Genomic DNA, 23,428 nt, shown 5'->3' with positions numbered 1-23,428 from the left:
GAATGTCTATTTTTTTATTAGTTATTTATTTGTTACTATCATATACATATATTACTTAGTTTCTTGAGTTTTGTTCATTTTTGTTTATTTGTGTTCTTTTTTATACTTTATTGAGTCAATATTATATATACATGATACACATTTCTTACGAGTTTGCACCTTTTGACACAACATTTTGTTTGAAATTTTGTGACCCTCCACCCATACAAAATAGGACAGTAAATTATATAGAAATGTAAAATAGAAAGAAAAGGAAAAGAAAGAAAAATATTATAATAATAATAATCATTTAAAAATAAATAAAAGAGAAGGGTATATAATAATACATAAATTCATACAGAAATAACCCAAAAGAATCAAATAAATACACATACACATACACATACATACATACATACATACATACATACATACATACATACATACATACATACATACATACATACATACATACATACACATGCACACATTTGTTTATTTGTTTTCATGTTTGCATGGTGTAGCATGTTACCTGAAGTGCAAATCCCTGAAGTGACACACTCCTGTGCAGTAGGAGGCGGTATACACCTTCATAATTTGGTTTGCAATCCGCCATTAAGAAGAAGAAGAAGAAGACGGAAGAAGACAGCAGTCACCCTGCAACAGAAAGCATGATTAAACGACATTGAATTACAGTGAGTAAAATGCGACCTATCATTGGACTATCTCGGGGATTAGGCTTGGTGATGCAAACACTACTCTCTATTTTGTGCATTTGTGCCTGCGTTATTCTCTCTAACTCAGTATTCACATTGCAGTTTGCCAGTGTGTTCATATTACAACATACATGTCGTCCTAAACATGAACACACAGTTCAAATAAGTGACAATCACACACACGTACACACACACACACACACACACACACACACACACACACACACACACACTGTTAATTAATGTGTGTGCAACATCAAGCCATCACATAACACTGTGTAAGAGCAATTAGCTCACTAACACCTACTATACTCCTAATTAAAATCTCACAATTTGATTTAACATGTACATTTCACCTCCTGTGCAACGTTATATATTCAATGCAACACGTGTTATTATTTACACATGTTTGCTGGTCAATTCGGCATAGTAATTGATACAGTTAGATTAAAGTTAGCTGTAATAATGAGCTTGCAGTGGTCCGCTAAAGCTTCATAACAAGAGGTGCAATTTCATTCCCACATTTGTGGAAGAAAAATATAACACTTTTTGGGAAAGTATGTGACTAAACCATCAAATCTGATAAAGGTTATTTAAATGTTGAGCCACAGCAAATGAGGAATGGATTGGAATCATAAAAGAAACATATGGTAACCCTAATTTCTGAGGAGAGACAACTCGTTATGATACAGCAGCTTCTCAACATATAGAATCAGAATCAGAATCAGCTTTATTGGCTAGGTATGCTTGAACACACAGGGAATTTGACTTAGGTAAACTGTGCTCTCTTTGTACAAGGCATAAGAATAAGGCATACAAATAAAAATAATAACAATAACATCAGCTATAAATACAAAAGAACAACAAATAGGCATGACTAATATGTACAGGCTAAAAGATATGATAAAAGTGCAGTAGTGAGTAGCAGAGGTAGTTTTTACATTAAAAAAATAGTAGTTAAATAATAAAAAAATAGAAATATGGAATTCTGCTTGGAGAATTGTTGCATTGTATATTTACATGTATATTTTCATGTTTATATGCATGTTTATATACATTAACAGTATGTATGTTTCTGGAGTAAACCAACCCCCTATAGTGAGTACCAAAAAATGGTATTGGAGTTGTTTTTTGGACTTTCATTTGAAATGCAATTCACAACATGTTTAACAGAAATTTAATTTTTCAATGTTTCTCTTCCTTTGTCCTTCTTGTCTGTATTATATAATTTGATAAGTTTTGCGTGCCACTATTCTCTGTTTGTTTTCTTACCTGGTTCTTCCTGATCTTGCACTCTCTCCTCTCCTTCCCCTTTTTCATTTCTCCTTCTTTGGACTGACAATAGTATACAAATAGATTGTATTCAACTAGATGAGAAATTACATTAAGAAATAAAAAATATACTAATAATACTGATACTGCTGTATTTTTGTTAGTAAAATATTACATTTCAACCCAGTACTGTATGGTTTTGAAACTTTTCTAGCTTGTTAAAAAGGACATACAGTAAAAAAAAAAAAGAAAGAAAAATCTCTCAAATTTTAGGGGTGCTTGGATTCAATTTAAGGGTGATTCACCACCCCCAAAAATGGGCTAGAAACACCTATGACAAGAGGTGCAGGGTCTCGCGTGAACCCATGACAATGAAATGTAAATATGCGTTAAACTTTAAAAAACAAATCTCAGAGTGAGTGAGGTGAGAGCCGAAAACACTGTGGAGCCTAAAGGTTTAAGAAACACAAATAAATGTCAGTTTTTGGAGAGTGTATAGTGAAGAAAGGTAAGTCAAACTTCAATTAGCATGATTTTTAATGAAAGCTGGCCCATCTTAGAAACTTTTAACAAAGATGAATACAGTGGATAGCAAAAGTCTACACACCCCTGTTAAAATTCCAGGTTTTGTGATGTAAAAAAATGAGACCAAGATAAATCATGTCAGAACTTCTTCCACATGTAATGTGACCTATAACATGAACAATTCAATTGAAAAAAAATGAAATCTTTTAAGGGGGAAGAACAAAAAATAAAAGAATAAAATAATTTGGTTGCATAAGTGTACACACCCTCTTATAACTGTCATAATGCAAAGTTACTTTGATTAATCCCAATAAAGATCAGCTGTTCTAGGAGGATTTTCCTGACATTTCCACAGTTGCATCTTACAACAAAAGCCATGGTCCACAGAAAGCTTCCAAAGCATCAGAGGGATCTCATTGTTGAAAGGTATCAGTCAGGAGAAGGGTACAAGAATGTTTCAAGGCATTAGATATACCATGGAACACAGTGAAGACAGTCATCATCAAGTGGAGAAAATATGGCACAACAGTGACATTCAGAGAACTGGACATCCCTCCAAAACTGATAAAAAGACCAGAAGAAAACTGTTCAGGGAGGCTTCCAAGAGGCCTACAGCAACATCAAAGGAGCTGCAGGGATTTCTGACCAGTACTGGCTGTGTACTACATGTGACAACGTCTCTCCTATTCTTCATATGTTTCTGCTATGGGTAGGGTGGCAAGACGGAAGCCTTTTCTTATGAAGGAAAACATCCAAGCATGGCAAAATGTTTCAAAAACATACATGAAGTCTCCTAAAAGCATGAGGCAATGTTTTATGGTCTGATGAAACCAAGGTTGAACTTTTTAGCCATAATTCCAAAAGGTGTGTTTGGCGTAATTTTGTTTCCAATTGAATTGTGCGCGTCATAGGTCACATTACAGGTGGAAAAAGTTCTGACATGATTTATCTTGGTCTCATTTTTTTACATCACAAAACCTGACATTTTAACGGGTTTGTAGACTTGATGTCCACTGTAGCTATGAGACAAATAGGAGCAACTGTATGCCAAATGTGTGCATGTATTTGTGACTTGCTTCATTATTGCGTCTGCCTGACATTTCTGGATTTCACTTGTTGGTCTTGCAAAATATTATTTTTCATCAACTTTTGTCTCTGTCTTCTCTTCTCGTCTCTTCATTTGTAGGACATGTCTCTTGGCTGTGTGAGATGGGCGCTCAGCCACACAGTGAGATCTGTGTGTGTTGGCAGCCTTGCCTTCAGGCCCCCTGTGTCAAGATTTACCATATGCAGTGAAGGATACAAAATAACTGCATCCTCCTGGAGACGTTCTCCTTTCTCCACCGCTGTAGACGACACAGAAGAGACTCCTGCAACAAAGAAAAAAAACCACAATCCCAAAGCGAATGCCACAATCTCCTCCGTTGGCCGCAAAATCCCTCAGCGAGAGGTTCAAGTGATCAGTGAGACAGGCGAGAATCTGGGCACCATGCACCGAGCAGATGTGATCAGAATGATGGATGAGCGGGGTCTCAAACTGGTGCTGCTCACTGATCACAAAGATCCTGCTGTCTACAAGCTGATGAGCGGCAAACAGATCCATGAAGAGCAGCTGAAACTGAGGGAGAAGCAGAAAGCAAAAGCAGGTGTGTAATGTGCTTGTACAGAGAATGCCAACCTGTGGTGCAGGATTCAGGGGTCCAAAGCTGACGGACGAACTAATGTGCTTCTATTATTACAGTAACCTAAAAGAATTCATTACTACAGGCAGTTTATCTGATGATTTGCCATCTTTATCAATGGTAAATCATGCTGTAATGTAAACCTTTATCGTGAGTCTTTTATGTTAGTTTGTGGAGAAGCCAAATATCTTTAATTGCACTTTTGAGTGCTTGTTTAAAAATGCTCAGGAGGAACAGAAATTTGGAAGCGCTGTTTAACCGTGAGTTTGAGTTTTCTAACTTGGTCTTAAAAGCCTGGAAAGAAAAACTGAGACTGTTTAATGAGTATTTAATCTGACATTTAAGTACAAAGGTAAAGTTATTTTTGTAATTTATGAACTAAGTTTAGTTTCAAGTGATGTTCTGTCATGGAGGTTGTGTTTGCTCGTTGTTCTTCTATTTTCTTAATTTGTTTTTACCTTGTGCTCTGGTATTGGCAGCTGTGGGAATTTATGGTGACAGACAGAGTTAAGATAAATATCACTGCTTCATTTCTATGATCATAATCTAGAGAACAGAGTATATTTTGGATGGCAGGTTTATTATTTGTTCTATTTTTCTTTTGGTTTCAAAAGCCAAAAGAGTTGAGAACTACTGTTAAAATACAGCTGCACCACATTGAGAGATGTTTAAACATACTTTTCAACAAAACAGATCTAAAAGGATGTTATTAATTATTGTTATCCAGTATTTGACACACATGGGACTCTATATATCTCGTCCACAGCTCCTGTGCAGATGAAAGAGCTCACCCTCTCATCAGGTATTGCGGCTCATGACCTCAGCACTAAGCTGAAACAAGTGGAGGGTTTGCTGGAGAAGAAACATCACGTGAAAATCACTCTGAGATCAGGACGGGGGAAACCAGCGGGCGACATGGTGAGAATGAACTCAAACATATATACTTGCATGTGTTATGAGTAGTGCCTTTATAATATATGCTTATTATTGAATGTGGTCACATTTAGCAAAGTTATGATGTTTTTTTCTACGTATTATTTTCTTTAAAGGCTAACGTGATGAAGGTTTCTACAAATTTCAAATCATAGTCACATATTTGGCATGTATCCCTGGAAAAAGTCCAACTGTATTTATTGCAGTTCTAAGTCATTCATTTCTTTTGCCCCACAGGAGACAAATTTGGAGCAGATCGTGCAACAAATGGAGGTGTTGGTTGGATTTGTCTCGAGGCCAAAAGCCAAAAGAGAGGGTCAGACAGCCATGTGCATACTGCGCCCGCCTTCAGCAAAGGAACTGTCACAACACAAGAAAGATATAGCCTCTGAATCACAGTCTGAAGACTCCAGTTCAAAAGCTGCTCAGAGCAAAACATCTCCTGTTAACGACACAGACACGAAAGAAGAATCTATACAGCAGTGAACTGACGGAATAAAACATCTAGACAAAAACACACTGAAGTCTTTGTAGTTGTTTCATCTTTGAGGGTCATGTTCTCCCAAGATGGCAGAGCGACACTCAGACGAATGCTTCCTCAGTAACTAGAACTAATGGAGCCTCATGTTGGAGCATCTAAACTACTACATATCATAGAAAATAACTAACTAGCCACTTATGCATGACTAGCACCTCAACTAACAACTTCCAGCAACATACATTTTTATGTAAGTGGTGTGACGCCCAAAACATGAGCAAAAATCTCCTTTCTGACCTTGCTGTCTTGCTGTGACAAAGGCACATAAATGAAAACAACAACAACATGTACTTGGGTATCAAATAAGCTGAGCAAGTAAATTGAACTGTCCCATCCTCTTAATAAAGACATTAAAGCGCTAAATTAAAATCTTAAAGTAGAAATAAAGAATTGTTTGTAATTACAATTAGATAGGTTGTTAGATTGATTCTAAAGAAGCTCACCCTAGCTGTTATTATAACTTTACATGGCATGGGTAGTCTAATCAGTTCCATCCAGGTCTGAAAAATGCCGCCAGTATTTGAGTGCCAAAAACTGCAGTTCCTCAAATAGACACTTAAGGGTGACTCCAAAGGTGAGTCAAACTGCGGAGTGGCCCATATTACAGTATTTCTTAATTACTAAAACACATTTCTTGACATCCACCACACTTTTCTCAACACTATAAGCACAAAACCCAATTTTCAAACTACATTCACCAAACCTCTGACTCTTCCTGCAAAACCAAACAATGTGTCAGATCATACCCGAGCCAATCAAAATTAAAACAATACTGAGCAGTCATTACACACTACATCAAAAACTGAAAACACAATGCCTCAGGACATGAAGCTGTAGAAATAATGTTTATTGTTCACAGTAGCCTAAATGAATTTAGCCCCTGTATACAGTAAAAATAAAGTAAGAACAAATATAAATGAGAAGAACATGGTCTATCACAGTAGCTCGGATTTCATCAGAAGTTACTGTTATTTGTCTTTCTTGGTTTCGCTCCCCTCCTCTTCCTCCTTGACCACCTCTTACACGCACTCTTCCTCTGCCTCTCATATTATTCTGTCCATTGTACAGTACAACCTTCAACAACCAGTGCTCTCTGAACTGGCTTGTACTGGTTTCCTCACATCATTAGCCACAAGTGTGATCAGTTTTGAGTGATTGTGTTTAAGCTGTGACACCCGAGCTTCAAATGTTTTGGACTTTTGCTACCTGTGCTTACCATTATGCAAAAGAAGTGCATCACAGTGCAGCATGTGTTTTAGTGAGTGAGAATGTGTTTGCAAGTTGTGTCTAACAGGTGAAAAGTGCTTATGGTTTTGCCAAAAGAGTGACTTATTCAGTACATGGGTTCAGGCCGCTAAGGAATTTGGTTCAGACAATAGGGATAGTGTTTTAACAACTGAGAAATACTGTAAGCTTTATAACAGAAATAAACATGTTTAAGTCTGCTATGAGGGAAAATAACTTAAGTCTGTGTGACTTATTTCTCCATCTTTGACAACTCTAGGAGGAATTGTTTACATTTTGGTGGGCATGTTCCTTTTGAGTGAAAATGTCAGACTCTGCTTGTTGTCTATTAGGCATCACTGCAGCCAATTCAAATTATGGCATCTTTCTTTTTATCAACCTTTTCAAAACATGATCCAGTTTTGGTCCCCCGCACCCCCCTAAGAAATGGTTATGGCCACAACGCCAAACTTAAGTTGCCACTGTGGTAATCAAGAGCTGTGTGGAATCATGCTGGCTTCGTCCGCTTCTTGTGTGCACTCAGTGGTCTGACTTCAATCCTCATCGTACCATAGCATTAAAATACTGATAGATGTTATCAAGGAAAGACCCACAAAAAGAGTGTTGATGAGATGTCTGACTTTCCTCTCTTTTGTCCACCGTCTGACCTGTTTGGATCAGATGTTTGAGCTTAGATGAGAGGTATGTCCCTGGTTGACGGCATTGTGGATTTGGTTTTTGTTTCATACATTTGACCATTCTGGACCAGCTAAAAAATCAGAATGATTGAGTTAACATTTTACTACCATTCATAAATAACCTTATTTACAGCACTATGTCCAAACAGCATGGAAGCAGCAGTGATTAACCCTCTTGTTATGTTTGTTTCTTAGAGACAACAATAATGTTCCTGGGTCAACTTGACCAGGGACATATTTAATGATTCAAAAGTGTCAGAACCCCAAAAAATCCCAATAAACATTTGTTAATCTCATTATTAACTCCATTACTGACCATTTAAATCAATATTCAGTGCATTGGTGTTTTTTAATTCTCACAGATCATGGTTCAATGAGGATAACTCATTAGTTTTTTCTGAAAATTCATGTTAAAACTTTTTTAATGTACAATGGAAAGTGATTGGGGTGAAATATGTCACACAGTTGCAAAGAAACATTTAATATTTAACAATTCTGACTCTTTTTAGCCTCCACTTTGACTGCAGGGTCAAATTGACCCACAAACAGTATCTATGTAATATAAACATGCAGGGGGGTTGCAAGTGTTTGAAATTAACCATTTTCATTTTATATGTTGTTCAAGCTAATTAGGTGGTTTTCTTTTTAGATTTCTGAACTTTAAAATGGGTCAATTTGACCCGCAACATAACAGGAGGGTTAATGTCAACAAGGCTGTGAAAAGGTGTTTTAGATTGATTTTTTGAATAAACAAAAACTCAAGTGCTAATCTTCCTCTGCTTTATTCAAGATTCATTTTTATGCTTTTGGTAAAAAACAAAAAAATAAAAGCAAATTTGGCATACAGATACATTCACTTGTCACAGATAAATGTGTTTGTTTGACATTACATGTCACTTTCACACTTATTAACACCTGTCTCTATCAGCAGAGATACAGTCTTGGTATTTTTATTTGAACTAGTCATACTTTTCTGTACATTTAAAAAAAAAGAAATTTAAAAGATTGAGAACTTAAAAAACATAAAAAGCACCTTTAAGGCCCCGAAAAATAAAATCTCTCCTAGATTGTGTTAGAGAAACAATAGAACAAAAGCAGCTTAACTAGCATGCATGAGGAGCAGTTGTCAATAAAGCCTCAAGAACTTTGTAGGAGGAGAAAGGTTTAACAAAGTGATAGTCCAGGTTGCCACAGTGAGGACACTGCTGGACGTTGCTGTACTCTGAGAAATACTGCATACCGACTCGGACGTCCACCACTGGCTTCCCGCAGTGCTTACAGTTAAGACGAGCCTGAGGACACACAGGGAGGAGAGAGGATGTTAACATGGGTTCTGAAAACATGGTACCGCCAGCAGAGATTATAACCTGAGAAAATAGGGAAAGGGGAACAAGTGAGCACCTATTGGGCATTTTTGTGGAAAAGATAATTTTTATATAATTTTACATGGTTTATTATATAGGGACAATGCAGCATGGGAGGTAGAGCCTTCAGTTATCAGGCACCTCTCCTTTGGAATCATATACCAGTCAGGGTCTGGGAGGCAGACGCCGACTCTACATTTAAGAGTAATTTAATTCCATTCATTCCTTTTTGATAAAGCTCATAGTTAGGGCTGGCTCAGGTTTGGACCAACTTTTAGTTATGCTGCTATTGGCTTAAGGCGTTTTTCTACCGCAGGAACTTTACCCCGGAACGACGTGCGTTTCGACTGCAGGAACTTTACCCTGGAACTAGGGACTTTACCCCTGAACTACATGCGTTTCGACCGCAGGAACTTTACCCCGGAACTACGGACTTTACCCCTGAACTACATGCGTTACGACCGGAGGAACATGACCCCTAAACTACAAGCGTTTCGACCAGAGGAACCAGGGTCCAAATGTAGTTCAGGGGTAGATAATCTCCCCCCTGAAAAGCCCCTGCTTGGGGGGTAGTACTTTTCAAAGGTCCTGGGACTTTCGGTTAACCCTTACGGTGTTTGTGGAGTGTACACAGTTGTGGAAACACAGAGGGAATTCCTGGGAATGCATACTAGTTTAGTTTTTTATTAAGATTTCAAAATATTATTTAATATAATTTTTTTCTCCATACGTCACTGGCCTAATTTGCACAATCTACCCGAGACTTCAGCCCGCGACCGAAACACAGACATAAATGGGGCAGAGGAACCTTTTAGTTCAGGGTAAGGTCGTTCAGGGGGCTAAAGACCCCGGAACTCTTGGTCGAAATGCACCTTTAGACTGCTGGGGAACTGACACACTGGGATCATATCTCTTCCCTCTCTCTGCCTGTCACTTACTTTAACTCTCCCTGTCCCATTAAAGTTACTAACCATAGACCTTTCTGGAGTCTCTGAGCTCCCTTGTTTCGTAGGTTCCTCTGAGTCGGTGCCATAGACGGCCTGCTGCTGTGGACGTGCTGGACTCCAGCGGCAACAACTACTACTATCCGTCTCATCATTATCATCTCTCTCTCTCTCTCTCTCTCTCTCTCTCTCTCTCTCTCTCTCTCTCTCTCTCTCTCTTCATCTCCTCTATCCCTCTTTCCAACCCCAACTTGGTCGAGGCAGATGTGTGTCTAACATGAGTCTGGTTCTGCTGGAGGTTTCTGCCTGTTAAAGGAAGTTTGTCCTTGCCGCTGTAACTTGCTAAAATGCTGCAAAGTGCTCTGCTCATGGTGGATCAAGATGAGATCAGACTAAGTCCTATCAGTAAGACTGGATCTTATCCTGTCTTCATGTTGGGTCTTTGTAAATAATATACATAGAGTACGGTCTAATCCTGCTCTGTTTGTACAGCGTCTTGAGATTTGTTGTGATTTGGCGCTATACAAATAAACATTGATTGATTGATAGAATAACGTGAAATAAATATACTCTTACTGTTTAAAAACAAATCATCCATGGGGTATAGAACTGAAACATCTATTCATTGTAAAATAGACATTTATATAGAATCTTTTCACCATTCCTATAATATGGACATTTTTTTCTTTCAAAGGTGTTATGTCTTGATTTGTGTGTGAGCATTTAAGACACCTTTATAACCACCTAATGAAAGTGAACAAAACAATGACTAACATGCTCATCATGTGTGCTCAGTGTTTCTACCTGACAACATGGTGAAGCAGCCAGTATATCGTAGGTGTACATGGTGCCTAGTTGATGCCAGCTGCCGTCCCAGCGCGACTTGCACTTGATGCAGACGATCTTGTGGACGCCTTCTAAACAGTCCACACAGATGGCGTAAAGGTGCATTAACCTGCCTGTAGAAAACAGAGAACTATAGTTAAGGCTCATATTAATCACATAACTGATCAGAGAGTTTTTCTTCTTTAATCAGACATGAAGATACATAACTCTTGATGGCATCCAGATTAAATGATGAAATAAGGGCCTCTGAGTCCGGTCAGAGCGGAGCATCCTAGTAAAACTATAACTGATTAATGTTCTGACTATGACTGATGACATTTAATTTCCTGAAAGACCAGCTTGGCAAATATCAAATGAAACTTTTACATCTCAGTGGATGGTCACAGATAAGAGCTTTGAAAGCACCAGGGAAAAAAGACACTCACAGAACTACTGCAACATTGTTATAAGATAAAATTACTGAACTTTGAAATTGCTGTTTATGTTAAATTCCCTTGTTTGATTACTTTCCAGCATGCTAGAAAGTTTAGCTTCACTACCATTAAAGAGTTTATTTTTGAAACACAAGGGGAGGCTGTACTACAACACATTTCTAGAAAACAAAATGCTTCAATTTTTAAAATGAAGTGTGTTTTCAAAAAGGCAGGGATGTTTTATTATTATTAATAATGATAATAATAATAATAATAATAATAACTGATATTTATATAGCGCCTTTCAAGAAACAAAAGGTTGCTTCACAGGGTCAGGTAGGGGGTCTGGGAGGAAGGTGTGGATATCTAACGGGGAAAGGCCTTGAGGAAAAGGTGCGTTTTGATTGCTTTCTTAAAACTGTCAAAGGTTGGGGCGCTGCGGATGTCAGGAGAGAGTTCCACAGAGTAGGGGCTGCCACACTGAATGCTCTATCCCCGAAGGTCCACAGCTTAGTCCGGGGGATGGAGAGGAGACCCAGGCCCAAAGACCTTAGATTCCGGGATAGAGTGTGTTGGTGGAGGAGGTCAGCCAGGTATTGGGGGGCAAGGGCATGCAGGGATTTGTAGGTGAGGAGGAGGAGTTTATAGGAGATGCAGTACTTTACAGGGAGCCAGTGGAGGTGAATGAGAGTGGAGGTGATGTGCTGCCAGGGCTTGGTGTGCGTGAGAACCCTGGCAGCTGAGTTCTGCACGTATTGGAGCCTGTCCAGGGCATTGCTGGGCACCCCGAACAGGACTCCATTGCAGTAATCCAGCCGGGAGGTTAATGAAAGCATGGATGAGGGTCTGGGCAACTGAATCGGAGAGAGATGGACGCAGACGGGAGATGTTCTTCAGGTGGTATAAGGCAGACTTTGTGACTGATTTGATGTGTGACCGGAAGGAGAGGGTGGAGTCAAGAATGAAACCCAGGTTTGTGGACTTGTGGCAGCAGGAGCTTAACAATGGTGTGCCAATTGGGACAAAAGAGGCGAATGATTTCAAAAAACAGTTAATGTGTTAATTTCTGACCTTAATGTCCTCACTATTAACACACTAGTGCTGACAGACTGCTTGTCTCAGGTCTAATAATGACTCTGATGTTATATGTACTTCAGGTGTTTTTACAGGTTTTCATAGAGAACTAACATTTTTATATTTCTGTATCTGCATGTTATAAACCCTGAGGTACAATGGAGGCTCTTTGTGTTGTAATAGATGTATCATATACTGCTTCTGTTTTGAATCACCAGATTACAAGCGTTCCAATAAATCTGTGCTTGTAAAACAGCTGCAACTTATTTAATTTAGGTTGTTTTTTTAATATATGGTGCAAAAGTGGGGCTTAATGAAAATGTAACGTCAGCTTGTCAGCAACTGTTCACAAGAATGCATTCAGAGCTAACTCATGATTCAACTACTCGGTCATGTTTCTTGTGAACATTTTTGGTAAAGTTTTTCTGTGTCAAGTCGCTCATGAAAAACATTTTTCCATTTTTATTCTCTCCAGACAAAATCAAGCCGCACACTTCAGCTCCATAAAGGATAAATTAGTAACCACACTATATGACTTAACTCAGTTTTTATAGTTGTGCTTCATTCATGAATCCTCTCTCTCTCTTCTTCCAACATTTATATCCTGGCGGCCACAAAAGCATGAAAAACTGAATAACTTATCCTTTTATACTGATTCATATCAAAGAGCGTGCATATCAAAGCTTGTAGGCCACGGCATCAAAGAGGCCGCCGTGCTAATTCACATTCATGTTGGACAGAGCAGGATCCAGCAGAAAAGCTTTTATGTCTTTATACACAGTGTGGACTGGGATCACTGATGGATCTGTGTCAAAGTTAACATTTGCCTTTACAGAAAGCAAAGCTAACATTGTTTTGATATCTCAGATTAAGAGTCAACATTTATTTGAGGAAAATAACATGCTAATAATTTTAATTCATGAAATCACAAGTGAGTCATTTTAGTCTGAAAGCTGATGTCATCATGAGGGGCTGAATCACTGTGCTTAATTCATGTGGTTCAGTTATGATTCAGATATCATTCTTGACCAACATTATGAATGTAAAACACACTGCTTGATTACTTCAGCTTGTTTTTTGGACACTGAAAAATATCATATAAGTGCTATGTGAGGCTGTACATCAGGCACAGTCACAACAACAAGCACTAACAAGCTCATACTAACAATGCTCCCATGCATATTAAGCATGTATGAGGTTAATCTTGTACATCTAAACACAAGAACTAAACACAAAGTACAGCTAAGACCCGGAGTGGAGCAGTCATATAGGAGCTTTAAAAGCACCAGGGAAAAAAGACACTCACAGAACTACTGCAACATTGTTATAAGATAAAATTACTGAACTTTGAAATTGTTGTTTATGTTAAATTCCCTTTTTTTTTATTACTTTCAAGGACACTAGAAAGTTTAGCTACACTCCCATTAAAGAGTTTATTTTTGAAACACAAGGGGAGACTGTACTACAACTCATTTCTATTAAAAAAAGTGCTTCAATGCTTTTTTAAATCACAGCATCCGAACACAAGAATGGCTTAAAAAAATATGAAAAAAGTGATTTATTTTCTATAATAAAAATTAAAAAATAAGGCTGTGAAGAGGTTATTTTTTAGATAGTGATTAATTGCAGAATTTCAATAGTTATTTGTTATTAAACCCTTCTTTAATCGCATGTTTAAAATGTAAAATTACATTATTTTGCATTTCAAAACAGATTTAAAGTCCATATTAACAATGTAAAGCAATTATTACCTGTGCCTTAATTTGGGGATCAAATGAATTCAAAGAATTGTACTGTATGATCATTACTTTTAGATTTAGAGGTAGAAGACAGCTTCAAATAGCTTCTTCTGTAAAATACAGTGTTGTTTTTACTTTCTAAAGGATAACACTTTTATACAATAAGAAAAATTTAGGAGTGCATCTAAAAAAAATGTCCAATAAGCATCAATATGGTGTGCAGTTATTCCAAGATAATTCTGATAACACACTGATGTCCAGTGATCTCTGGTTAAGGCGGTAGCATTCGCATTTTTCAGGAGTTCCGGTTTGGTTGCTTTTCTGTTTCAGGTGTGTCCTGTATTTGCCAAACTATTGTCTCCTGATATGTTAAGGCATGACTGGTCACAACATGCTAACCTGAGGATGTCCCTTACATCCAAGCCACAGGTCTGTGGTGTTTTTCTCAATCCAAAATAGCACTCTGCCAGCTTTTGTGATGCAGTTACACGCTGACATCAGTCTGATTAGGGGCCGTTTGTGGACTTAAAGCTCCTATAAGGAGTTTTTAGCTGGTTTTAAAACAGACTGAAATTAATACTGATGCCTTTATATGATCCACAAAAGTATGTTTCTAACTTTTAATGCCTGCAACTGTTGTCACAGAGGAGACCTTTCAGAGCACTCTGAAGGGGAGCGTGACCCTTCCTGAAGGAGGCAAGCTTTATCACATGTCCTGCCTTCTGCCAGCAGGGGGAGCTCCAAGTGTTTTAGAATAACTTTTGAGGAGCTGTCATGTTGTCCATCTTTTTATGCTTCCACATTTACTTCTTTTATCATCTTATATATCAACTTTATCAGATTTGTGAATCAAATATACACAACGTTCGTACTATTTTGAGCTACATTACCTCCATACATTAAGAATCTGGGTTTAATATGTCAGGTGCCGCACTATGATCTTGCAGCCTGCTCTGACCTTGAAGGTGGCAGGGGACGTCGTACTCGATCTCGTCGTGACGTGAGGGGCTGAGGAACAGAGTCCCGTCCACCAGAGGAAACTGTTCGAACACGGGGAGCGCTCGGTGGCACAGCGCGCAGTTCACCACGTTTCTCTGACTCGCACTGAGGGCCGAGAGGATGAACCTGACGGAAAACGGAGGAGAGGATCAGAGAGTGGAGGGAATTTCAAGTTTTATCAAGTTAATGTAACCTCAAGCTTAAAAATGTACTCATTAAAATAATAAAAACCGTAATTTGCTTTTAAGATAAGAGATAAGATAAGATAGTCCTTTATTCGTCCCATAACAGGGAAATTTAAGTGTCACAGCAACAAAGTAGACAGTGCAAAAGAGTATGAAGCAAGGGGAAAACAAGAGCCTATAAAATATCAATTATTAAAAAGTTATTAGCAATTAAAATAAAAGAGGTAAAAATAAACATATCTTACAACATATATATATATATATATATATATATATATATTATTGGTTATAGAGTCTGACCACTGCAGGAAGAAAAGACCTGCGATATCTCTACGTGAGACACGGAGAAGACACGGGTGAAGAAGTCTGTCACTGAACGAGCTACCCAGTGTTGTTAGGGTCTCCTGGAGGGGGTGTGATGTGTTTACATTGCATTGTTGCTGAAAATTGCTTTATAATAAAAATGACCACATCTTATTTTTTCTTTTCGGTTAAATAATTATGACATTTAAATAGAAGGTGACAAAAGGTTGAGATTTAGAATATAGAATATATTGTACATGAAAAAAACATCTTTATGGACAATAACTTAATATATACTTCTGTAAATGTTAGTTTTTTTTTTAAGTTATGTTTTTGGGGCTTTTACACCTTTATTAGAGATGACGAAACAGTGGATAGAGCTGTAAATTGGGAGACAGTGTGGTGGAATGACATGCTGCAAAGGGGCTGCAAGCTGGAATCAAACCCAGGCCCACTGCTTCCTGACGCGCAATTTAACAAATTGGCCAAATCCACACCCTTCGCCTGTAAGTCTTATATATGTATTCACTATTCAATAAAAAGTGAATAAAGGACCCTGTCAAATATGTATCAACCTGGTATCTGAAAGTTATATCAATTGAGCAAAGCAGGGATGGATAGCAAATTAAAATTTCAATTATGAAAAATGTCTATGTTGCAGCAGTTCGACTCCCAGCCCTGACTCTTTGCTGCATGTCCTCCCTACTCCCTGCATTTCCCGTCTCTTCTCAGCTGTCCCATTAATAAAAGCAGAAATGTCCAAAACATAATTTTAAAAGAAAAAAAAACATGAACAAGAAGCTAGTTACACAAAATGTTCAAGATGTCCTACACTGTAAAATATCATACAGATGTTTCCTTCTAAAATTAATCATAACGTAACATCACGTGTATCAAATATTCCACTTTTTCTCTCTGTAGAGCACTTTCTACTACCTGCTGACTCGCTTTTATGTTAAAAAAGCTGTTAGCATTTATGATGACTAAAGGCTAAAACTTTGGCCCAAGTTTTTTAAATGTAAGCACTCTTGTAGATCCATTTTTTTTTTATTTGAACCAACTCAAAAAAGTTTCACAGTGTACCTGCGCAGCTCCTCTCCCTGGCCTGCCTGTGCGTCGTCCTCCATGCGGACGTGGTAGGTGTTGAGTTTGTGTCGGGGGATGTGGGTGAGCAGCTCCGAGAGGTCCAGCCTCCTAAGGAACTGCACAGGGTGGGCGTGGGTCCCGTCAGCCACACTCCCTGCTGTGATACGGTGATGGAGCGGAAGGGCGAAGGAGAGCGGCAGAGGGAGAACAGAGCCAGGGTCCAGGTGAGCTCCGCCCCCTGAGGCTCCCATTGAGCAGCCGCCTCCCCGACCAAGGGCTCCCCCAATCAGGAGGTGCTTCCTCTGTGGGTCCATGTGAACGGCTGATTTGAGGAACTCCCCGAGAGGACGGGAACCTCGCAATCCTGCTCCTGCACCCCCTGACCCGAGGGAAGCGGTGGGGGAGAAAGGGAAACCAGCTGGAGGAGACTGTCCTGGAGAGTCACAGGGAGACTTCTGAGGAGGCCCTAGACAGAAGGCTCCTCCAGCTGCTCCTCTCTCTATAGAGTTCTGACGGTCCATTGATTGTCTTCGAGGCAATTCCTGACTTGAGGCTCTGTGGGGGAGTTTACATCCTCCGACTGCTCCTCCTGGCATCTTGCTTTTTTTGGGCTCCTCAGGAAGCCCCTCCCCTCCCCCTACAGCTCCTCCGCTGGCCCCATTCCTCCCCATGCTCCTCTCTGATGGCTTTTTCTTGCGTTCGTCATGCATGCGCTTCACCTGATACCAGTCTGTGTCTTTCTTCAAGTGACCCTGACCGCAGCGGCACGAGCAGAACCTGAAGGCCAGGTCGTAGCCCTTCTTGGTCCACATGTTCTGCCGGCACTGCTTCTCGTTCCAGGAGCGAGCCCGGCCGATGCAGTTGAACTGGACCAGGATGGAGCTCTCCCACTCGTAGAAACACTGCAGGTGCATCCAGTTGCCGTACGGGCAGAGCTCGCTGTTGCAGAGCACCCGCTGGTAGTCGTCCTTCTCCAGGTCGATGGGGCATCCCAGGCTGCAGCCCAGAGGCGTCGCACACTGGACCTCTGGGTGAGAAAACACAGGAGGTGGGATGAGTCAGTGTGGTCATATCACAGTCTTCAATAAGAGCTTTACTGATTAACTCTGATAATTTAAGGCCTGAAATTAATCATTACAGCTCCTGTAGGGAGAAAACAATTGATATTGAAGACCTCTAAAAGCGAAACAGTCAATCTTCTTACTTCTTTTCAAAGTTATATTTTTGGCCTTTATTTGATAGGACAGCTGAAGAGAGACAGGAAATGTGGGGAGTAGAGAGCGGGGGAAGACATGCAGGAAATGGTCGACCGGCCAGGAATCGAACCGGCAACCCCTGCGACGAGGACTGTAGCCTCTGTATGTGGGGCACTTAGACTGCTAGGCCACCAGTGCCCTAACAGTCAATCTTCAACAATATATATATTTTTTTATTTATATATGTTTATTTGTAATGCCTAAATTTGTCCACAGAGGGCACCAAAAACAACACAAACTGAAAGTTCCCCCACAGGACCTTCAATCAATTAATCATTTGGTATCCACCTTATTCTCGGGGCACCACAGTAGAAATAATCATGGGTGGAGCTCAGGGCGTAAAATGAACAGCCGCCAAGCGCAAATGGCAGGTAAAAAATTAGTTTGGCGTGTAAAACAAAAACACACACCCGCAATTGGCCGATGGAAATTTTTTGAATTGCATGTGAGGTTTTGTTTTCATACTTTCGCCCATTTGATGGCCTAGCGGTCTAAGCGCCCCACATATAGAGGCTACAGTGCTCGTTGCAGGGGTCACCGGTTTGAATCCCGGTTTGTCGACCATTTCCTGCATGTCCTCCCCCACTCTCTACTCCCCACATTTCCTGTCTCTCTTCAGCTGTCCTCTCAAATAAAGACAAAAAGGCCAAAAATATATATTTTTTAAAATAAATACTTTCGCCCATTTCTGCCGACTGTCAGGCTATTTTGACCCTCGCAGCGCTCTGTACTTGTGTTGTGATTTGGTACGTCGGTAATGGCGTGACGTCAGCTACTGGAGTTCTATTCATTCCCTTTGCTTGAAGAAGCACGGCGGGAAGAGCGTTTCGAGGAGGCTTTGTGGCGACACACTCCCGGCGCGAAGCCACCACAAAAAAAAAGGATAAACAAAGAGGCAGGAGACGACCAGGAAGAGGAACAGACAGCTAAACGGAGTAATGTCTCTATACATTTTTATTTGCCCGGTGAAAAATATTATATTTTTGGCCGGTAATTTTACGCCCTGGTGGAGCTTCCAGTGATATAGCAGAAGAGGAGATATGATGTTTCCCGTGAGTGGTTGTTTTGAAAGAAATTCAACTTAAATTTTACAGTTCTTTTGATCCACTTGTCAGTAAATCAGTTGATCTCTCAAGCTCTATCCTCAAATTCACAAACAATTTTTTAAACACTCAAATCGTACAAAGCCCTGATTTCAATGTAAACAGTTTATTTAAATCAGCTCTTTAAGCAAAGCTCATCATCTAAAATCCACCGCTTGAGGTGAAAATGTTTAGAGAGACATTTCCGTATCCTTCCTGCCATTGATTTATGAAATTCAACCAGGCCATTGAAGCCTGAGAGCGGCTCTATTCAAACCCTGCCAACTGCCGAGTCTGGATGTGAATCAAGCAAATGTGGGACCACAGTCTGTAGCAGAAGAAGCTCATGATGATACACTGTGGGTGTGTGTGTGTGTGGAGGATTGTTTCCTCTTTCCTTTTCCGGCACACTGTCAGGGCTTCTTTTCTCCCCTATATCTCTCTGAAGTCAACATAGAGAAGTTAAAAAAACACACTATGCATTTTTTAATTAATGAATCATTTTGTGGATAAACTGGTTCAACGTTCAGCTTGACATCATTTGTAAATTCTTGGACAGTGAAACCTGGAAACCTTGTAGGTATTGACCTGATTTAAACACAGCACAGATATAAACGAGTATGAAGGTTTTTAAGTGCTGAAAACAAAACTTCTCAACCAAACGTATATTGTGTAAGACATGTTGGTGTGAATGATTTATGCTTGATGTATGATTTAGAAATCTTCACATTGTTGACTATCAGGGCGTGCTCAGACTCCTGAATTCAAAACACTCTGCACTGTCTGCAGATAATCAGAGCTGAGCAAGTGATCATCCAAATAAAATTAGATGACAATGTGAAGCATTATTTATTATTACCCTGCTGTGCTAAATACTTGATTCTGATTGGTCCAAACCCATTACAATGGTGATCAATTCTCAACAGCAAAAGTGACGCCAGGAACAACATAATTACGCACACCGTATAAAATCAACCTGCAGAAATGAGCCTGGAACATTTCACCTCTGCCTGTTGACACTGTGGCAAAAACATTTAAGTATCCGTCTCAAGCTGGTCATGTGAGACAGGAAATAATGTCAGCTAGCCGGCACAGATTGTGAGAGCAGCATGAGTATCTATTGGACCCCAATCATCTCTGGTAGAGAAAAGTGGAGCAACATCCTGTCCCGTAATCCAGTTAGCAGCAGCAGAGATGATGAGAGCATCGTCCATTACTACAAAGTAATTTTAACTACAAGCGGCTGTGACTTTTGTATCATTTATGTTTAATGGTGTGTCAACTGCAAAGGTCAGACAAAAAGGAGAGCTGAATGAGGACAGAAATGTCAAGATAAATATTCCTGCAGAAGAACTGTTCCCTTCGTCTAACATTATCTTCGATGGAAATGTTCAGTTTGATGTCATTTATAACTAATGAGCGGACTTTTTTTTTACTTGGCTGGAAGTTAAATTGAATTGTTCAGTTTGAGAGTACACTCACACAGAAGCATTGTCAACTGTGAAATCAGTGTGACATTTTTAAGCTGAACAAATAAACAATTTCTAAATCAATACAATAATATAAATAAATATTTAAATATTTTGTATGTATACTTGCTTATGTCTTTGGTTGGTAGCTGCATAATAAGATGGATAATGTATAGTGAGCAGTTGGTAATGCTAATGAGAATCCCAAAATACAGGGTGAGCAGGGGCAAAGGGGTCTTGTCTCACCTAATAGTGATTCTAACTCTCATTACCACCTGTTCACTATTCATTACCCTTTACACATTCTTTAATGTAGTTATCTGATTAAAAACAGCCTTCTGAGTCTTGCAAAGTGGTGTAAATAGGTGAAAAGTCCATGTAGAAAGTTATATTTTAATTCCAGTTGAGCTGCTCACTAGCTTTTAGCCATTGGAGGACTAATTGTTCACTAACCCTAAACTTAGGAGTCATGTGGCAAAAAGAAAGGCAGAAAACCCATTACATTTTCTATTTTCAAGGTTTTATTGCAAGGTTAGCTACTATTTTTGTGTATATTTTTTGATATAATGTGTAAAATGTACTATTTTTAGATAGCTTTAAAAAAAAAACTTTATGGAAAACATCTCACAACCCCCCATTTGTTCTCTCACGATCCCCCAGGGTTTCCTGACCCTCAATTTGGGAACCCCTGAGTTACAGTGGAGTGAGTGCACGGGTAGAGGTGGCAGGAAGCTAAGCATCCATTCATGTTAATAGCACTAAATGATATGAAAAACTTAGCTAACTAGCAACAGATATATCTTTTTGGATTTAAAGATTTTTTTCAAAAATGCAATTATATATGGTGCTCCAGAGAAAAATCCCTTACCCATCCTTTAAGACAAAAAAATGCTGTAATGACTCACGTCAATTATAAACGCAGCTGTTTAATTTTGTGCTTGAATAACATATTAATTCACATATTCATCATTTAACCTTCCTGTTATGTTGCGGGTGAAATTGTAAATTGTAAACGTAAAAAAAAGTAATGTATTTATATTTAGGTCTTTTCAATGTCCATTAAAAAAAGTTTGAACATGAATTTTCATAAAAAAAACCAAGTGAGTTATCGTCATTGAACCATGATCTGTGAGAATTAAAGAACACCATTGCACTAAATATTGATTTAAATGGTTAGAAATTGGGTTATCAATGAGATTAAAATAATTTTTATTGGGTATTTTTGGGGGGTTCTGACACTTTTAGATAATTAAATATGCCCCGGGTGACCCAGGAACATTGTTGCTGTTCCCAAGAAACTAAAATAACAATGTTACAATGCTATAATGTCATTTAGCAGACACTTTTATCCAAAGCGCTGTGCATACAAGGGGGGTAACAGGAGGGTTAAGTTTATTTTGATAAATGATTTAAAATAAACATAAAAAACAACACTATATACAATGTGCAAATAACAGCTGCTTTAAGACAATGCAATGAAATGATAAATGGAATGTATTGCACCATTAGTATCAATGTCCATTTACCTTAATCTGTTCTCAGATTATATTATTTCTATATGGCAGACTTTTAAACCTTATTTGTATCAAATGTGTAAGAGCATGCAGCCAAGAAGGGCGACTTTTTCAAGCCACTGGAAGTCTGTGTTGAATGAAGTTGAACTTGAGTGCGCTGACAAGTGGTGAGGTGTCAGTACTACCCTTTGAGGAAGGCCACAACCAAAATACTGTGTAGACTTTAAAGGTGCGCGTCAGGCACACAGCTGAGGCCTGCATACAAACACAGTGCATGAAACAGAACCCATCACTTACTTGGATGTGATAACATTCAAACAAGTGCTGCATTGTTTCATTAGGACTCCCCTAAGGCTGCATTTGACAACGAGGAATACTACTCTCGAGGCTGATAATCCTTCATTCTAAGAGCTTCACGAGCCAAAACCCATTCATAAATCTGACAATTTAGGGATATGTTGCTAATCCGGTCCCTCTGAAACGTATACATGCAAGAAGAATCCATGCATTTGAGTATACAACAACCTCTCTCCAGTTCTGCTTACATTTAAAACACCAAGCAGCACTTGTGACAATAATATTTCAACTTCCGTGCTTCCTGTGCCTGCAATCGTTTGCACCAAAACAAAACATAGAACCCCCGTGCAAAGACATAAAAACAAGCTGAGATTGCAGTGCAATTAAATACTGCCTCCTTGCTGGATCACATATACATCCACGACTACAATACCCACTCAATTTATGCAAGGCCTCAAGTCGTGATCGACCAGTGTAGCGCGTATTTGGCATTATCCAGGGTGCTTGTTTAATTGGTGCATTTTTAAGTGTAAGTTTGGCGAGGCGCGGAAAGAAGTGAAAGTGAGGGTCAGAGGCAATCGCAACGTCGCAGTGCATGCATGTCACAGCCACACAGACAAGATAGAGCTTCCCCTGGCAGGAAGAAAGCATCACCAAACTTCTACATCTGTGTCCGTTTCCTCTCTTACCACTTGAGCGCTCGTTTCTGGGTGCAGCCGCCGCGGCCGCGCCTCCTGTTGGGGCCGCACAGGCTCCATTTTCCTGCTCATCTCCGCTACTGTTAGTGCGTTTGCTTTTCTTTCCCTTGTTGCTCTTCTGGTTGGGCATTTTACACGATTCGGTTGTCAAGTGTTAATTTCGACCTCTATGATGAACGGCTGCTGTCACCGCCGTCTGACATTTCTGTGGACTCCATTCCTGCAGTGTTGTGCAGTGTTTTCTCTTTGTGTTGTTGTTTTAGGGGGGGGTCCTCGTGGACGGTAGGCGGGTTTTGTGCAGCTCTGACAGCAGCAGCTATAAGGAATAAGCTGCCATAACCTTTAAGAACGAAGGCGTGTCCGTCTCTTGTTTTGATTCCTGCTCCGCTGTTTTCTTCCACCCCCTGACGTCACATGGCCCCGCCCCCAGCGTTGGCCGTCAACGGTCTTGTGCTGCGTTCGAGTGCTGTGGGAAAGCTCGGACTTTCCTGCTTCAAGCGTTTGAGTTACCCACAAGCTACTAAATACATACATTGAACCAACTGGTGTCTGTGTACTGGGGGCGATTGGAACCTCTGGCGGGCCGGTTTTG

At 39.6% G+C, this 23,428-nt stretch overlaps 2 protein-coding genes across 3 annotated transcripts; one reads left to right on the top strand and one right to left on the bottom strand.

Moving 5' to 3' along the window:
- Nucleotides 1–543: 543 nt before the first annotated feature.
- Nucleotides 544–5,631, top strand: mtif3 (mitochondrial translational initiation factor 3). Its single transcript, XM_034699787.1, has 4 exons — nt 544–674; nt 3,679–4,138; nt 4,941–5,092; nt 5,345–5,631. Exons 2-4 carry the CDS (start codon nt 3,682–3,684, stop codon nt 5,591–5,593), a joined length of 858 nt encoding a protein of 285 aa, XP_034555678.1. The 5' UTR covers nt 544–674; nt 3,679–3,681; the 3' UTR covers nt 5,594–5,631.
- A 2,702-nt stretch (nt 5,632–8,333) lies between these two features.
- Nucleotides 8,334–23,250, bottom strand: heca (hdc homolog, cell cycle regulator). 2 transcript variants are annotated; one of them, XM_034699784.1, is made up of 5 exons: nt 22,828–23,250; nt 16,518–17,547; nt 14,906–15,072; nt 10,680–10,834; nt 8,334–8,859 (listed from the first exon to the last, which is right to left on the bottom strand). In XM_034699784.1, the coding sequence occupies exons 1-5, from the start codon at nt 22,964–22,966 to the stop codon at nt 8,671–8,673; spliced, it is 1,680 nt and encodes a 559-aa protein (XP_034555675.1). In that variant the 5' UTR covers nt 22,967–23,250; the 3' UTR covers nt 8,334–8,670. The 2 variants fall into 2 exon arrangements, with proteins under 2 accessions (XP_034555675.1, XP_034555677.1); XM_034699786.1 differs by lacking the exon at nt 8,334–8,859 and having other exon boundaries at nt 10,726–10,834; nt 14,838–15,072; nt 22,828–23,234.
- Between the last annotated feature and the right edge of the window lie 178 nt (nt 23,251–23,428).

The sequence above is a fragment of the Notolabrus celidotus genome, chromosome 13 (genome assembly GCF_009762535.1).
Source record: "Notolabrus celidotus isolate fNotCel1 chromosome 13, fNotCel1.pri, whole genome shotgun sequence".
NCBI lineage: Eukaryota > Metazoa > Chordata > Actinopteri > Labriformes > Labridae > Notolabrus > Notolabrus celidotus.
The sequence above is the reverse complement of the archived record's forward strand: the minus strand, read 5'-3'. Positions and strand labels throughout refer to the sequence as shown.

What these genes read in the sequence shown, in the direction of transcription:
- mtif3 (XM_034699787.1), top strand. Translation starts at nt 3,682, where the DNA reads ATGTCTCTTGGCTGTGTGAGATGGGCGCTCAGCCACACAGTGAGATCT. An exon ending in GAAGCAGAAAGCAAAAGCAG is followed by an intron (nt 4,139 to 4,940) that starts GTGTGTAATGTG and finishes TCTCGTCCACAG; the next exon opens with CTCCTGTGCAGATGAAAGAG. An exon ending in GGAAACCAGCGGGCGACATG is followed by an intron (nt 5,093 to 5,344) that starts GTGAGAATGAAC and finishes TTTGCCCCACAG; the next exon opens with GAGACAAATTTGGAGCAGAT.
- heca (XM_034699784.1), bottom strand. Translation starts at nt 22,966, where the DNA reads ATGCCCAACCAGAAGAGCAACAAGGGAAAGAAAAGCAAACGCACTAAC. An exon ending in CGTCCCCTGCCACCTTCAAG is followed by an intron (nt 10,835 to 14,905) that starts GTCAGAGCAGGC and finishes TGTTTTCTACAG; the next exon opens with GCAGGTTAATGCACCTTTAC. An exon ending in CTGCTTCACCATGTTGTCAG is followed by an intron (nt 8,860 to 10,679) that starts GTAGAAACACTG and finishes GTGTGTCCTCAG; the next exon opens with GCTCGTCTTAACTGTAAGCA.